The sequence below is a fragment of the Acanthopagrus latus genome, chromosome 15 (genome assembly GCF_904848185.1).
Source record: "Acanthopagrus latus isolate v.2019 chromosome 15, fAcaLat1.1, whole genome shotgun sequence".
NCBI lineage: Eukaryota > Metazoa > Chordata > Actinopteri > Spariformes > Sparidae > Acanthopagrus > Acanthopagrus latus.
In genome coordinates, this window is record NC_051053.1 from 24,371,757 (window position 1) to 24,388,737 (window position 16,981).

Here is a 16,981-nt window from a genome sequence, read left to right on the forward strand (position 1 = left end):
CATTAAAATGCAGCGCTCTGACCATGTCACCGGAGCCAACAGCTAAATCTGACAATTCCCCACTTGTGAAATGAACATTTTCCACTCATTGCTTTTATGATTCATGTCGTTGAAGGCAGAAAAACAACTCCCGATGTTCATCTCTTCTTAAGCTCACTGTCATTCTGGTTTGTTTTCGACCCCCTGCGTGTGCTGACGACTCTCATTGATCAGGACGCTAAAATGTGTCTTTAATAAGACATTTTGATGGTTTTACAAAACATTACACAATGTTTGGAGTGTTATGTCTCTAAAGACACTAGCTTTTGTATTCATTTTACTAACTCAAAGCGCTTTACAACCCAAGTCAGAATTCAAAAACACAGATGGAAGAGCCATCAGAAGCAAACTGGGGTTCGGTGTCTTGGATATTTCGACATGTAGACTTGCTGGGAACAAACCAGCCCTTCAATTGGTGACAGACTGCTTTACCGCCTGAGCCATAGCCATCTCATAACAATTAGAGAGTTAGAGGATTCAGAAAGTAAATGAAAGTGTCGGAGGTCAAATGAGGAAAAAGAGGAGCTTCCCAGGCCCAAATCATGACGAGAATGAAGGATTCTCAGGGTTTACAGAAACTAGAAGGACGCTCAGGTGGACCCAAAGATTTCCCTGAGATAGAGAAGCAACTTCATCACAGACACAGACAGAAATAAAACAGAAATACAAAACACAATCAGCAAAAGTCTTGTGAAAAGAGGTCTCCCCTGTAGTGGTCTTAAACCACTTCTCAGCTGAGAAAAAAAGGCCTTGAGGTGAACTAAGAATACCAGAATTTCCCAGTGGATGACTGGAAAAAAGTCCTAATTACTGATGGATCCAGGCTAGAGACCTGTGGCAGTAACATTTACATTTTAGGGCATTTATCAGACACTTTTGTCCAAAGCGACTTACAGCAGCACATCAGGAGAAGTTTGGGGTTCAGTATCTTGCCCAAGGACACTTCAACATGCAAACAAGGGGAATCGATCTTCCGAGACAAGATGGTGGCTCTGCGTCTGAGCCACAGCTGCCCATAACAGAAGAGGAGAGACAATGTGCATCAAATCAGCCCTGAACGTGATGGTGATCATTTTTCACATCCGGGGATATTTTGCCTACTGTGGAGTACCACTCCATTCTTCAGAGACACGCTCCACCCTCTGGTTTGATCTCTGCGGAGAAGCATTAAGACCGAAGCAGGATAATGAGCCTGAACCCACCTCAAAGCTTCGAAAGAACTATGTGAATACCAAAGATGACCAAGGCTCTGCTTTTATAGTTTCTCTTTTAAAGACTGAGCAGAAATGACTCCACGCAGTCTGGTGTGAAAGCCACAATACTGCTGGCTTCCAGCTGTTGGCTCCTGCTCAGTTTTTTTCCTTGACTTTTGGTATTTTTAGGCACTTCTAGCATTGTCATTTGTCACATTCACAGCGTGCCTGTTTTTAACACACTTAACACACTGCAGTGGTATTTCAGAGGCACACAGAGTGCTATCAGTGCTAAAGGAGTGTTAGCCTGACAGCCTTTGCCCTGTGCAGTGGATCATTAGTCTTTCCCACCTTCAGCTCTCACACCGAGCAGAGTGAGCTTCACCGCTGCCCTCTTACGAATCCTCTCATCCACCCGTCTCTCCATCTGCCTCCATTTTTGCTAATGTCCCTGCATTAGCACAGTATCCACAACATTCCCAATTAAATCAAGCTGATGAGCATCTTCCTCCGCTTCGATAAACAACAGCAGTCGGGAGGTGTACTGTACAGGTTCAGAGCTCTTCAAGGACCCTGAACACATCTGCATCTTTTCACAGTGACGACATTAAGCCATGCATCTCTTGGCACAGTAATCACACCGGGGTTGTGCTCACAAGCATAATCCTGCAACCAAGAAGCGCAGTGATCTTTCAACAAACCTGCTCAACCTCGGTGATCTACCTTCTGATTGATTTTGTACATTTGTTCCTAAAATGGATTTATCCTTAATGTGTTTCATCAACTTTTAGCAGTCTGAGGTTATAAAGGCAGTAATTAAATGCATGCACTTTTCCCTGCCAGCGAAGCAGGCATTAAAATGCAAATGCAACGTAAGGATTAAATGAGAAAGAGAGCGAGAGAGCGGCATAAATCATGCATTCAATGTACACTTACATCACATTTTAAATGTCTGACATGTAATTTGTGTCCTGGGTAACATTCTGAGTGCCTGAAAGCACTCCGAGCGAAGCCGTTTCGCCCAGCTCAGAGAAAGATGCTCTGTCACATGCCGTCACAAGTTAGCTCTACCCTGTGGGACACGCTGGACATTTACTGAGCTATGTTTGGAGCCTTTCACCTGCCAGTCATAAGTACACCTGTGATTCTGGCCTTCTGAAGCTTATCCAGGCAGAGAGTGTCAGTCAGCTCAATGTGAAGTTAGTGTAACATGCACAGTATATATGCAATATATAAACACGCTGCTCCTGGAAATTTGTTTAGCTATATTTTTCAAAACTAATCATTCATCGATTAATGTGTGGACCATTAAGGCACTCATTGCAGAAGCCTTTTTACGCTGAAAACCATGTTGGAATGCACCCCAATGACAGGAATAAATGTTAGCTAAGTGCTTTTCTGCAAAACCACAGATACGTTCAAGCTGATTCTGGTGTAACTTTATGTAAGTTTGGGTTCAATTTTTCTATTTCTGCCTTGTTAGAAAGGTTTAGGAAAACATCGTGGTTTGGCTTAAAATACAAACATGGCTGGAAATGTTGGGAAGTCTGACGCCAGATACACAGCTGCAAATGTGTCAATGTCGCCTTCAAACTATTCAGCGGTGTCACGCTCACAAATCCTGAAACTGGCAGCCTCATTGTCTGTCACTCACTTCAAACCAAACATGCAAAAAAAAAAAAAAAAAAAAACTTTGCAAAAGCTCATCAACACTTACAAACGTTAAAAAAACAAGCTCAAGTTCTGGTGACGTCCTCCTCTATATGTCCTACACAGACCGGGCTGGTTGCAGTCTCCTCCCCTGGTGAGAGGGCGCTGACTCTCTGCATGGTGGAGAATCTCTAATGCTGTAAAGGCAACAGCCGAGCCAGGAGTCTGATGGTGCTTCTGTTGCGTTCACTGATGCTTGTCCTAAGTGTAGTCACCGCCCCGCCCACATTTAATTTAGGACAAGGGCGTAGCAAAAGCGTAGCGGCACCTTGGGGAGCATAAGCAGAGAGGGATTACTGTTCAACACCTTTCTCGTTTTAGAACCGCTTGTGGCAGCATGTCAAGAGTCTCTGCAGCTGCACTTCTCCTCCGAAGCAGCACGAAAGATTCAAACATTTACAAGCATCAAAGCTTCCAGACGCTGCAGCCAATTCCGAACTGTTGTTTCCTGCTGTTTTCTGACATCAACACATCTACTTTTACAGATTGTTCGAGTCTTTTGAATACAAAAGGAGCAGCAATCTGCCGCAACTCCTTTTCACTCTGAATTTGCCAGATTTACCTTTCATCTTAACAGACAAAGAACCGAAAGCCCTCACAGCTGCGGCGTTGAGAATCTGGCTCACGTAGAGAAAGCTGCAGACTTTAAATCGCCGCCCAGGCAGGAAAAAATACAAATGACCCGGCACCCTTGAACAAGCTTTTATAGCGGCGCAATGAGGGAATAAGGGATTCAAAACAACAATAACAAAAAAAATCTCTATTTAATATCCGCAATTTAAAAAACATTAAACCCATCAGAACCCTGAATGTGGAGTTTTATTTGCCTTTGTTTTGTCAGAATGGCTTGCAGCTAATGAATAATATGAACAAGAACGTGGTATTTTGTCACAGCAGGTGATTTTTTTTTCTCATTTCAAACACATTTTACTCAACCAGAAGAAAGTCTTCAGGCTCTTTCATTTCGTCGAATCAATGAAAAACAATGTTAACGGCATCAGTAAGGGAAAAAGTGCACCGACAGGCGAATGAGGACAACAGTACAGTACAGACGACACCTCTGTGGCCATGCTGTTGAGGCCAGCTGGTCTGTGTACCATCCAGGTTTTTGTACAACGCGCACCACATGCACTCATTTAGCCTCCACCGGCACTGCAGCAGCCTAAATTATACATACACATTAACATCCACTGTCACGGAGGTCAGCGCCTCATTTCACTGCCAGAGCCGGAGCTGCAGTCACACTTCATTATCGCTTCGTGTTAGAGCCTCTGCACCCGGGAAACATTAAAACATTCTCATCTATTGAAAAGTTCTGCGCTCATAATCACAATCTCCTTCTTATGGGTTAAACTATTGATCTCTGAAGCAGTATTTCAGGTAGATCTAGCGTGCAGACTAAGTTAGTGATCAGCACTTCTGTCTGGAGCTGGCAGGCGTTCAGTGTCGCACAGAGTTTTGAGGAGGCCTGCTGACACCCAGAAATTACACCCAGTGGACACTTCCACTCAACACGTGTGATGGCCCGGCTTGGATTGACTTGGATTTGGATTTCCACCACAACAAGGCGGCCATCTTGACAGTACGGACACACCAGGCTGACGGGCATCTTCATGGTTGTCAGTGGTCCTGCTGGTGGTTTGTTCCGTACCGCATGATGCTGGACAGCCCTTGTTGGAGGCTATTTGGCCAATTCTGCATGTAGAACAGGTGAGAGAAATCACTCTGATTGGCTTTCCATCTGTCGCTGTAGTATCCATGATTTCATCCATTTAGAGCTGTTAATCCTCATTTTTCCGGACATATTCTATCTTAGAATTGGCTATATTGATGTGAATTGTGTCAAAAAATGCTGCTTAATCATACCAATGGTTTTTATATCAGAGGTATAGACATATTTGGACATTATCACAGACTTGTTAGGTGTTGGCTGAAGTCTTTGCGGTGTGTTCAAGTGCTTCTTGGTAGAAACATTGGAGAAGCGAGCTCAGCTAGTTCTGTGATGTCAGTTTGGTTTAAACTGCCTTTCAGCTGATGACAGGCCTGTCTTGTGTTTATTAGTGGTCTATAAAGCCACCGTTAATACTCTTCTGCCCCACAGAGCACCCGTTAACACAGCTTCGCTAATTCAGTGATGAACACCTTTCATTTCCTATTAAAGTTTTCATAGTAATCAGCCATTTATGAGCTTTTATTAAGAAGCGACAAAAACCAGGAAATGTTGGGGTTTTTTTCACCAGCAGTAACTTAAAACGACTCTCTGCTGAACAGCCGAACATGAACATGATGAAACAGTTAAATAAAGTTGACATCGGCAAGAACAGTCAGGGACACAGGAGAGAAACTAAAAAAGATTCATTTAGAAGCTACGAAAGTACTGAGAGACTCTCTCGTCTGGTCTCCTGCACAGACACCGTCAATCACAACACACGCTTGTTCAGGGATGAAGGGGAAGGTCGTCCCGGGATCGCTGACGTCACAAGACGTCACCGCAGCCAGCTTGGCGTGAATCGACCCTGCTCTTGATCTCATCTCGAGTCCGTCAACTCGGCACGCTTAAACCGATAATGGAAACACAAATCAGCGAGGCGAGATTTGACTCGGAACGGGCAAAAGTCCCGCTGGAGTGAGATCCCCCTTCACCTCAACGTTCCTAAAAACCAGCACGTAAATGAAACATGACTGACCGACAATCATGAAACCGTTTATGATATTTATTTAAAGTTACAATTTCCTTAAGCAGCTTAGTATCATAATTACTGTACAAACATTCTGTGTGGCTGTTTTGTGTCGCAGTTTGTTTGAGCTCAGCGTAACATTTTTATAAATATGCAGAGCTCAGCCTATGCATATTTAACAACATTTCCCGCTGTGGAGCAGAGAGGAAATTTACATGGAGGCGATGACGGTGACACAGACACTTTTCTTGAAATAGTTATGAGTACAGTTCAGTTCTCGGGGAAGTGTTTCAGTATGAAGTTTCTGAGAAATCCCTCCAGAATTTTAATCACGTTTGACTTGAATTAATTAGGTTTCCATTATACCTCCACATCCAGGATATCAGACTGTGTGACCGACTGTGGTTTGTCATCATTGCTGTCGTGTTTTTCCTGACCTGGATGACGTGAGGAACTAATTTGGAAAGACAGATATATTTCTCAATATTTCAATAAGGGATGGGAAGCTTTGATGCTTAATCATCTCGGCGCACTGCCACCACCGCTGTCAGCGCTTTGACAGATTTTATGATCATTACAAACAATCCTGACTTGTTTTCTCCTGAGAGCTTTTCTCCTCAGCATGCACGATCCAGAGGAGGATGAGAATCCCAGCAACGAAAAAGCCAAACGACTGAGATGATAGGAGGCGCGATTAATGTGACGAAAAGCTTCGGCGTCGTCGGTCTGTTGGGGCCGCAGCAGGTGGATTCGTCATTGAATCCCTGCCAGCTGCAGGACTGCTGTTCTGTACATGACCCTGACCTGAAGTGCCATTAACACTGAGGTGAAGAGAAAAAGTTTTAGAAACAGTTTCCGTTACGGGAGGAACCGCAGGTGTGCTCTCCTCATTCCGAGCTCCCTCTTCCACCTCATTAACTCATTCAGTCATTAACTTGCTCATCAGGTTCCTTATCCCGGTTGCAATCTTAAAGTTTTGGCTTCCACTCAGCCTTCTTCCTGTGGCGTTCAATGTCAGCTACAAGCTTTCACACCAGTGACGTTTCTCCTGCTCTTACATTTACCAAGACACTGCATCTAATCTAATTATCCCTCGTGGCAGCGTGGAGTGTGTGAGAGAGAACAGATGGCAATTTACAGTCTAAAAGGAAAATGGAAGACGGCTTCAGCGCGTACGTGTTTTGTTGAATTATGCCCAAGACTCCTCCAGATGCCCTCAGAAGTAGATTCTGGCAACTACTGAACAACAGAGTGGTTGTCTGTTGAATTCTGAATGCGTCAGATTGGCTGTTATTCAGGAACGTATGGAGATAGACCTCAACTGTCATCAACGTCCTTTCAAGCTCCGTAAAGTCGATTTAAAACACCTGACACAACCAGGAAAATACACCTGGGGGTTGCAGAGACTGGAACAGGAACAGAGATATACAGTCACATTTCAGCTGTGTGTTCGCACACTGATGATGATTTCAGAGAAATGTTTGTTACACTTTTCTTTCTTTGTACTGTTTCTTCTCCTCTCCTCCACCACTTCTCTTTATTATCTTCCTTTACTCTCTCTTCTTCTTCTCAGTATACAACTATTTCCTCTTCCTCCCTTCTTCTTCTTCCTCATAAGTTTCCTCTTCCTGTTTTTAGTCACCCTGTTTTTCCTTTTCTTCTTTTTCCTCGTCCTCCGCCTCTTCTTCTTCTTTTACTAATAATGTTTTCTTCCTCCAGTTCTTCATCTTATTCTTTTCTTCCTTACTTATGACTTACTCGTTCGTGTTAAGTTTGATCCTCCTGTTCTTTTTCATCTTGCTTTGCTCCTTTTCTTCTTTTTCCTCGTCCATCTCCTCTTCTTCTTCCTCCAGATCGTCAATTTTTCTTTCTTTCTTTCTTCCATCCTCCTATTCTTCATGGCTTCTTCTTTTCATTAACTTCATCTAATTTGTCATCAAAGCAACTTCATCCTCACTTTTACCGTCACCGTTTCCTCTATTTTAATAATAATAATAACAATAATGTTTAATCTACGATTCATCCCTTGTCAGATTTGACACTAATCACTTCACTTTAAGTCAGATCTGTGATCAGATAATCCTTCTTGAAACTTTTTGTGTTTCTAATGTTTTGGCTCAGGAAGACCTCAAACTTTCCTCCACGAGGGTTTGAATCTGTAAACCTGTAACAGTCCTGACTTCTGCACCTGCAGCCAGTGTTTCTCTTATTAAGTCCAAAGCAGGACCCGGAGTGACAGAGCACCGTGACCTTAGCACACTTTGACAGATTTTTGGACCGACCACAAGTCGTCGCAGGTGTTGACAGAGCCGTGTGATGAATGAAGTGTGTGTGTTTAGGGAGCCGGAGCTCCAGTGGGACCTTCAGCAAATATCAGTGCGTCACAAACTCAGATGGATGGACTGCAGGCTTCACTTTCATCACTTAACTGCTTATCCTTGGGTTAATAAATCTAGATTCCTGACTGACGGTTACAAGTTTACCCCGACAGCCGCCGCCGCCGCCACAATGCGGCCTTGACTTCATCAGGTGGCATTCATGGCTTCTCTTCTCTGAACACATATTTTCATAAATGACACTAAAGAAGAAATATGAGACGGGGTTTCACCTCAGCTTCCTCTCACTGTTCCTCATCTCCGCTGTCACAAACTTCAACTTCTCGTGAATCATGAAGGACGAATGATGGTTTGTGAGGAAATACACAACATGTACACAATTATTACATGTTAGTTTATGTTCCAGTCAAGATCCAGCTGACTGGAAAAACACTGAATTCTTAAATTCAGCTGGAAATGGGCAGCAGGTAAGAATGAAGCTTAGTCTCCTTTCTGAATTAATTTTTTTTTAAAAAGTCAGTTAGAGACCAAAATTTTCATCTGTCTCCTTCCAGTTTTAACATCCTAATATTTCCACAATGAGGGCAACATTTCTGAAATACAAATTCTGAGATGACAAATCAAACTTTGAAATAAACCTGGAGGCCGAAAGAAGACGACACAGATGTCATCGTAGATGCAAGATTAGATTTTCCTTTTTACCCAGCTGAGACCTCCATCTCTCCCTCCGAGCTGTGATTGACAGGAAGCACCACATGAAAACACACAACTCATCTCAGGCACAGCAAGTTCAAACTAAATGAAATTAAAGCTTCATGATCACAGGGATGCATTTGGGGAAAAAGAAAAAACATGAATGACAGCAAAATGATCCTCTTAAAAAATGTTGAGCTCTGCTCTTTGAGTTCAGGGCGCCTTCAGGGACGGATAGAATCTGGATGATTGGCACAAATTGAAAGCGCATTTTATTATCCTTTAATAATAAACACACTCTCAATATTGCCCCACGGTCTCCTCCAACTGATGCCAGCTGATTTCTGCAAGGCTGCATGTTCAGGTGAATAATAATGGAATGATGTGATAGTTTATTGATTTGTTCCCAGATAGCGGAGGCACAGATCGACCACACAGCTGCAGTGCTGCTGGAGATTCAAAGTTATGCTCAGGAACGCTTCAGATGGTCAGAAACTGGATTACTGTACCGACTTCCTCATACATGGGTAGGGTACTCTGGACCTGGGCTTAAAATGATGCAGATGTCTTGAAATTAATGTGCTTCATTTGTAATAAAGTGAGACAAAGTGCAGATTATGCAGCAGTTTCATGTTAAAATGGGTCAACTCCTTCAATCAGTGTTCATCACAAGCAAAGGACAAAATCAGCTTTTCTTCTTTTAGTGTGAGCAAACCATTTGTTCACACCTAAACCTGCTTTATTGTTTGGAAGTTTCAACCAAAAAACTCTGAGATAGTCCTCAACAGTCACAGTCCCTCCTATAGATCCCTCTTTCTCTCATTAGCCGACATTTGCTGCTGTTTATCTCCCAGTTTTAGAAGAAATATTGCGAGTCCAGCATTAAACCTTATTGGAAAAGCAACGCCACGATTGAAACTCTTGCTTTTCCTCTATTTCTATCACGTCTCTTCTTGCCTTTAGATGTGGTTTCTCGCCAGGAGCAGGTGGTTAGAATTGGCTCGTTCCTGATCCTCTCATGTTGGACAGAGTGCAGACTGGACGCTTCACTGACTCGCTATCGCCTCTCGCGAAGCGAAGCGGCATTACGAGACTTGACGGGCCACGGCTAGCTGGTTAGCGCGCTAGTTTTGAAAAAAAAATCTCTGCAACCCAACACAAAGACGTCTTAACATAAAGTAATTTGTCATTGCGTTTTTGCTTTTTTCAGTCTTATTTTGTAAGTTTCATCCTCATTTGGCATGTTTTGTTTTGCGTTTCCTGTCTTTATCTTTTTCTCACATTTTTCCTGTTTACCTGTGTTTCATTCGCTAATTAGTCTGACTGTATTGTCATGTACATCTTAAAAGCTCACTATCTAACTTTTTCACACATGCCTGCCGTGGTGCCTTGTGGTGATCGGGTCCATTTTGGCTGACCATAATTTCATCACCCTCTGTTGATAATTTGAGTTTAATTTTTGCGTTTAAAACATTTTGTCAGTCTCATAGCACAACATTGTGTTTGTGCCGGGCAGCTTGAGCATCCTGTCACTGGATGCTTAAGAGGAGAATTTGATGCACTTTAAGAATGTGGTAAAAATACTAAATAATAAATAATCAGCTGACTCTCAAGTGACAGAAGACAGTTTCCTCTGTTTTGTCTCTACAGGTGCTGCACCGAATCATTAGTTTTAACTTGAGAACATCTGGTGACTGTGAGTGTTGAATCATTTGTTATCTTGACACAACACATGTACACGCAGAATCACACGAGGCAGTTTGTGCACACACACACACACACACACACACACACACACACACACACACACACACACACACTGCTGCGGCGGTGCTGCTTAGCATTCACTGGCTCTCCTCACATCATGTTCACACACACACAAACCTGCGCATATCCTCAGACACGCGGGTGCAGAGAGCGGCCGTATTATCTGCCATTAGGCTGCGATTAAAACGCACACTCTGCTGACTCCAAATCAGCTGAGAGAAGAGATAACAATCCCGCAGAGGACTTCTGCAACCACGCTGGAGAGACACAACGAAAAGTCACTTTCATCTTATTAGTGTTCTTGAGCCCGTGTGTGAATTTTCTTTCAGGCACACGGCAGCCTGGAAGCGCGCTTTGGAGCGTTTCTCCTTATTGCTTATGCGCTCGAGGCAGCATCGTGCAGATAACTGGAGGATAATAAGTGGCTCTGATTTCACAGCTGGACCTTCAAGGTTCACACAATTTGAGGACCCATTTTGCGTGGTAAAAGAACTCAACTTTTCAGTTTAAAGATTGCTAAGTAAGAGCACACCCACGGCAAGAAATTTTAATTTAAAGGCCAGATGATTAAAAAAAATATATCTGACTTAAAACATCAATATCACAAAGTGTACTTTATGCCATCAGAATATTATGAAACTTGCTAATCAAGTAAACATTTAGTGGACAGACACATCCACAATGCAGCACTGTGTGGGTGTGTACAGACAGTCTGATTGATTATTTCCTGTCTCGCTTGTTATTTCATTTGTGATAAATGGTAAGAATGTCTTTATATGGATCTTTTTCAAGTCATGCCGACCACTCAAAGCCCTTCAGAAAACAAGTCAGCACTTTCACACACACACACACACACACAATTCACCATGTGGTCTTCAGACCCTGAGGTCTAATCATGCAGAAAAACACCTCTCGTTTACAGCCCCTTAAATAACTGTTTCCAGAAAGGCAAAGACTAATAAGCAAGCACAATATCATTCTATTTTATGACACAAAACATAGAAGACCATTAAAGGTCTGTGCTCCTCTGAAGCTTATAGTTTGCGTGTGGCTGCATTCACCTCCGTGCTCTAGTGAGACGTCATCACCCAGAACAGCAGCATCTCCTCCCCTCCACCTGTCTGCTGCTCTCTCAGTGTGGCTTTGTTATTCCCCAGCCATAACTTCAGTGAAGGCAGCATATTATTTCCTTTCTGAGCTTGGTGACCTCAGACAAAAACCCCACTGGTGAACTGCAGCTGGGTGCTCCGGAGAAAAAAAAAAATGCACACAAATAATTAACATATTGACTTGAAGACGCAAATTCGCTCGGTGTTTTCATGTTTTCGAGGGAGACAAATACCTACAAATGGTAAACTTTGTGTGTCTCATTAGAATTCAGATACCACCCAGCCTACATGTTGTGTATTCAACGCAGAGACATGCCCTGTATGACTAAATGGGCGCTATTTTAAATTGATGAACACATTACAACAAGGTTCTGCTGTTGCTGATGATTACAGGAGAAATGATTCCTGAGCTGCGCCACTTCAGTTAAGCAATGTATTGCTGGGCGGTATGCATCCGTCGGAGAGTGTTTTAATAAATTAGTTGCAGCAACTTTCTGCTTCAAACCTGCAGTGAGAGGTTACAGACGTTCCCCTGCACATCCAATTAGCCTCTTAGATTTTGGATTCTACCAGCTGAGTTTCACAGTTAGCGTCCACGATTCCTCTGCCAACTGCTGTTCCAGCACGTTAAACACCCACAACCACCACCACCTTTTTTAAATTTCAAGATGGTCTCAATCCCCTCCCCTCTCCTCACCTCGATTATTAGTGATGCATGACTTTTCTTTGTTACAGAGGGCCTCCTCCTCCACAGATGTTTCTGTTGAATGTCAGCTCTAATTAAACCTCTCGTAGGTGTCGCTAATGTGATTACTTGGTTTATAATGAGGTTATCAGCAAAGGCTCAGCCTCTTTTATGAGCAGTTTAATTTAGATTCATTTTTATCACTATATACAGTATATTTACTGATTGTTATCTGGGGTTTTTTTGTAGTTTTTTTGCCGCAGTAATATTCCCTTACTCTACTGATCAACAAGAATTTCTATACTGGACGATTCTGCAGAAAAGCGCCACGAGTAGATGGTACATTTCCTTTCTTTAGGAATCATTACGAAGGAAAACTAACCTGCTCACGACAGACTTTTCACCCATCAGAAGGCTCAAACATCACGTCACAGAACTTAGTAATTCCACCCACTGTTTCCTTTTGTACGCTGCAGCTTCAGTGCAGAGCAGGGTCAGCGTGACCGGCTGCAGAAACAGAAACATCTGCCCTCTCATGACAGTTTTACCTCTTTTGTTCACTCTGACAAATAGCTTGAGTCAGACCTTGCCCATGGCACTGGCTCAGCACTAACACAACGTCGCGTGGAGAGAGGTCTGGGCATCGGAGAGATTATTAAATGGATGATGAACTATGTGTTTGCTCTCTCAGAGGGCAAAAAAGGTTTCAAGCACTTCTTATTGATTTGAGCGACAGCTGCATTTTCTTTTCTTTTGGTTATCTCAGTTGACTGAGTCCAAACTATTTACTTCAGGGCAAAGAAATCTCTTTATCTCCTTTATTCTTCTCTCTCAAAGCCCATCATATCACTGTCTCTCTCTCCAGCAGATGTTGTCTGTCAAGGGAAATATAAACCTTACGATTTAATGTCCGCGATTTATCAGCCTGTACCTGCTCTGCCCACATTGAATCCTTTCGAACCATCAGTGAAAACTGAAAAGCTGCCTTTTGTTCTGGTCACAAGGAAGCATAAAACATCACCACAGCAAGACTGAAAGCTGATATTAAGGCAGCAAAGCGCAGACATCAGCAGAGACTGTAGGAGAGACGTCATTCCCAACAGAACCATGGATGTGGCAGGAGATTCAAAACATCACAGGCTTAAAAACAGTTCCTCCCATCTTGCTGAACACGTCTGATGCTCACTAAGGTCTCTTTAACCAAGACTCTACTCTTTTTAAGGACCAGAGGACCAGTTACTGTCTGCATCTGTGAGAAAAATCATGCTAGGAGTAAATTTGAGTAAAGCTGCAGGACCTGATAACATCCCTGCACTAAAACACGTGACGATCAGCGAGTTGAATTCAGAGTGACTTCGCCTGCATTAAGACAGCCACCGTACGTGTCCTCATACCTAAAAAGTCTGCAGTTCCCTGAACGACTGCAGCCCCGAGTGTGAAACATAAAAGGAAACAAACCAGCGACCTGGACCCTCAGCAGTTTGCATTCTGAGGCATTAGACATTTTGACTAAGATGACATTTTAATACAGCATCAGCCGTATTAGAGACCATCATTTACCTTATAGCTGCCACATTTTTGGGCTGTGTAAGCAGGATTGTTGCTGGCGTGCCAGTGTTTGGCACATGTAAACTGCTCCTGGGTGAAATGATTCCCCTGTTGGTGTTTCCATCAACACAGTGTATGAACGGTGTCCCCAATGCAGCACAAATTGTATAATAGGCTTTTGTTACTCAGGCAGAGAAAGTGGATACGAATGTGAAATTATTTAAAGCCAGAAAATGACTGAGAAATTAAATTTTAAAAAGAACAAACATGCAAGCAAAACAAGCTCCTGAAGGCTTATGAAACATCACACCACAAACGACAACTGGAGGAAAAAATCAATTTGACAGAGAAAAAGATGAAGGTAACATGAAAAAGTGCTGTTTTTGTCTCAAGTTTGCTTTTGACTACAGTTAAGCCGAGAAAAGTGAGTCGTCTCTCTCCTCATTTCCATCTCTGATCATCAACACTGAATGCATTTTTGTCATCAAAACCTCTGAGAGGCAAAAAAAAAATATGAATAATTAAATTACAAAAACCTGCACTGATAAAAATGATTCACCACTCGTGCAGTCATTCTTAAAAGTGCCACCACAGACTTCTGCATCCAGTGCAGTCTGTGTGACTTGAGTGTCTTGCTCAAGGGCAACTGTTTAAAGGTCAGCGTTGGAAGTAAGTTGATTTTGGAGTCCATTTCCCAACTCTTCAAATACTGATGCTTTGGGATGGTTGCACCAGTCTTTGACCAGGTGTGAATGAGACTAAAAAAATCAACTTTCTTACAGATTTGATAGGCTTTAATAGGCTGAGTAACTTTCCTGACCTGGACACTATATTCCAGTGCCTCATAGAAGACCGATACTTGGCAATCACTGCATGAAATGTATGAAAAGAAACCAATAAAAGTAAAAGTTTTTACATAGAGGGAGAAATTGTCTGTGTGATCAGTAACCTCTGCCTACTTTCTTGCAGCAGAAGACAAAAGAGCATTGCTTTTTTCCAATATTTGAGATGTAAACTGATCAGTGCTCAGCATCAGATCCGCGACCCAGCATCTCATCTCTACTGTTACCACAAATTAAAAATCTGACTGTACTCACCTCCTGCTGTTGCCCAGTGCGAGCCGATAAGTATCAGGAGGACCTGTGTAATAATTCCCGGGACTTTTTTACTCCAGAGATCCATGATGAAGTGGAAGGATGCTGCAGAAAAGCCCACCGGTGTGAAGGAGAGAGAGATACTCTGCCTCTCCTCTCCTCTTAACTCCACTCCACTCCTCCTTCTCCTCCTCCTCCACACTCTCACACTTTCTAGATCCCTGATGAATTATGCACTTGTGCGTCCACGGCGCTCAGCAACATCCACCTGGCTTCACAGCGATGACAGCAAAGGCAAGAGGCTACTCTCTGTTCGGCTGCACCCTGCAGAGTGAGGGGAAGGGAAAGAGAGAGAGACAGTGAGAGAGAGAGGGAGAGAACGAGTGAGTGAGAGAGAGAGAGAGAGCTTTCACTACTGTCTCAGCTCCAGGTAGTTTAGTCACTCATAGGACTTGAAGACCCCGTCCTCTGCCAAAATCCTTCAGCAGAAAAACTCTCTGCGGGCTACACTATTCTGCTCCGACAACGTTTGAGAAAGAGTCATCTCAGGTCCCATTAAGCTCCGGGCTGCTGCTCACAGTCTATTTGTCATCATGTAATGCAGCAGTTCAGGTCCGCTGGTCACGCAAGGAATCCCCTGCACAGTGAGTCACTTCCAATCAATTGAAGGCTTCCCACTGAGGGAGGATACAAGAATTCAAATGACTAGTCAAAGTCTGATTATAGCTGGAATTCTCTGTATCGTCGCTGTATCTCATTTCATACATACATGTGAAGGTTTAACAAAATGTTTCTGCCTTCCAGGGAAAGACATCTAGTGGAAATGACCTTTTTCCCTTTATTTTTTAGTAAAACTGAGATTAATATCTCCCTTCACATACCTGGCCAAAATGCAGATAAAACACTGTGATTAGGAATACTGTACAGAAAACATTATCCAACTAAGTAAAAGCAAGTAAGTCTTTAAAAGCGTAAAGTTCATTGTATTTGAAGGAGCCTGTCCTCATCAGACAAACAACAATAAAGACTGACTAAGAAAGCAGCTTCTTACCACCCGTATCAATTTTGGTTTTGCCAGGTGGCACCTCCAGCAGCAGCATCAATCACTACAGCTTCAAAAGAAGGAAGTGAAGTCGTATAAAGACTGAAAAATGGACAAGCAGTGGACTTTCATTCAGGAGACTCTTCCTGTACAGTGAGTAACCAGTCAAGGTATTTTAACTTGATAACATAGTGAAGTAACCAAAGTTACAGAAGTCACCATGTGATTTTGTATTAAAATTTTTTTTTATCATAATTATATTTTTATGGACAGAATTTCTAGGTGCAGCCAGGGGCCGGAGGGGCTCTGGTTTGGGAGCCACTGGATTTCATCTCTGTTTTTTGCAGATGATGTTGTCTTGTTGGCTCCTTCGAGCCAGAACCTCCAGCATGTCCTGGGGCGGTTTGCAGCCGAGTGTAAAGCAGCATAAAAATCAGCACCTCCAAGACTGAGGCCATGGTTCTCGACCGGAAAAAGGTGGGTTGCTCCCTCCCTGTTGGGGGAGAGTTCCTGCCTCATGTGGAGGAGTTTAAGTATCTTGGGGTCTTGTTCATGAGTGAGGGAAGGATGGCGCTTGAGACTGACAGGTGGATCGGTGCAGCGGCCGCAGAAATGCGGTCGTTGTATCGGTCTGTCCTGGTGAAGAGATTTACCGGTCAGTCTACGTTCCTACCCTCACCGATGGTCATGAACTTTGGGTCGTGACCGAAAGAATAAGATCCCAGATACAAGTGGCCGAAAATAGTTTCCCCCGCAGGGTGTCCCTGCTCAGACCCTGGATGAGTGGAAGAAAATGGATGGACTACGTAATTTTAAGCCAATTGGCGCTGTTTTCCTAAACCTAACCAAACTGCTACTGTAGAGGTTCAGAACTCATGTTGCTGTTACGCTGCAACAATCATGTAGTTTTTGGTATGTCATTTTGGGAGATGCTCACAATTGACCTATTCTGCCTATTCAGGTGTGCGGATGTATATTGATACATGTATATTGATTTAAGGAGAAACTGGCCCTCAGAAAGAATGTGGCAGTGGCACTGCTGCGCTCTGAGACACACAAAAAAAATCTAGGATTGATTGTAAGATTC

The 16,981-nt window shown here is 43.1% G+C and overlaps 1 protein-coding gene across 2 annotated transcripts in view; it reads right to left on the reverse strand.

Annotated features, from left to right (window-relative positions):
• LOC119034180 (contactin-associated protein-like 4) overlaps positions 1–15,167 on the reverse strand; it is a 66,453-nt gene extending 51,286 nt beyond the window's left edge. For both annotated transcript variants that reach the window (XM_037124969.1, XM_037124970.1), the window contains exon 1: positions 14,856–15,167. In XM_037124969.1, the coding sequence (XP_036980864.1) occupies positions 14,856–14,940 (85 nt within the window). In that variant the 5' untranslated portion in view covers positions 14,941–15,167. The remainder of the gene's footprint in view (positions 1–14,855) is intronic.
• Positions 15,168–16,981: the final 1,814 nt, after the last annotated feature.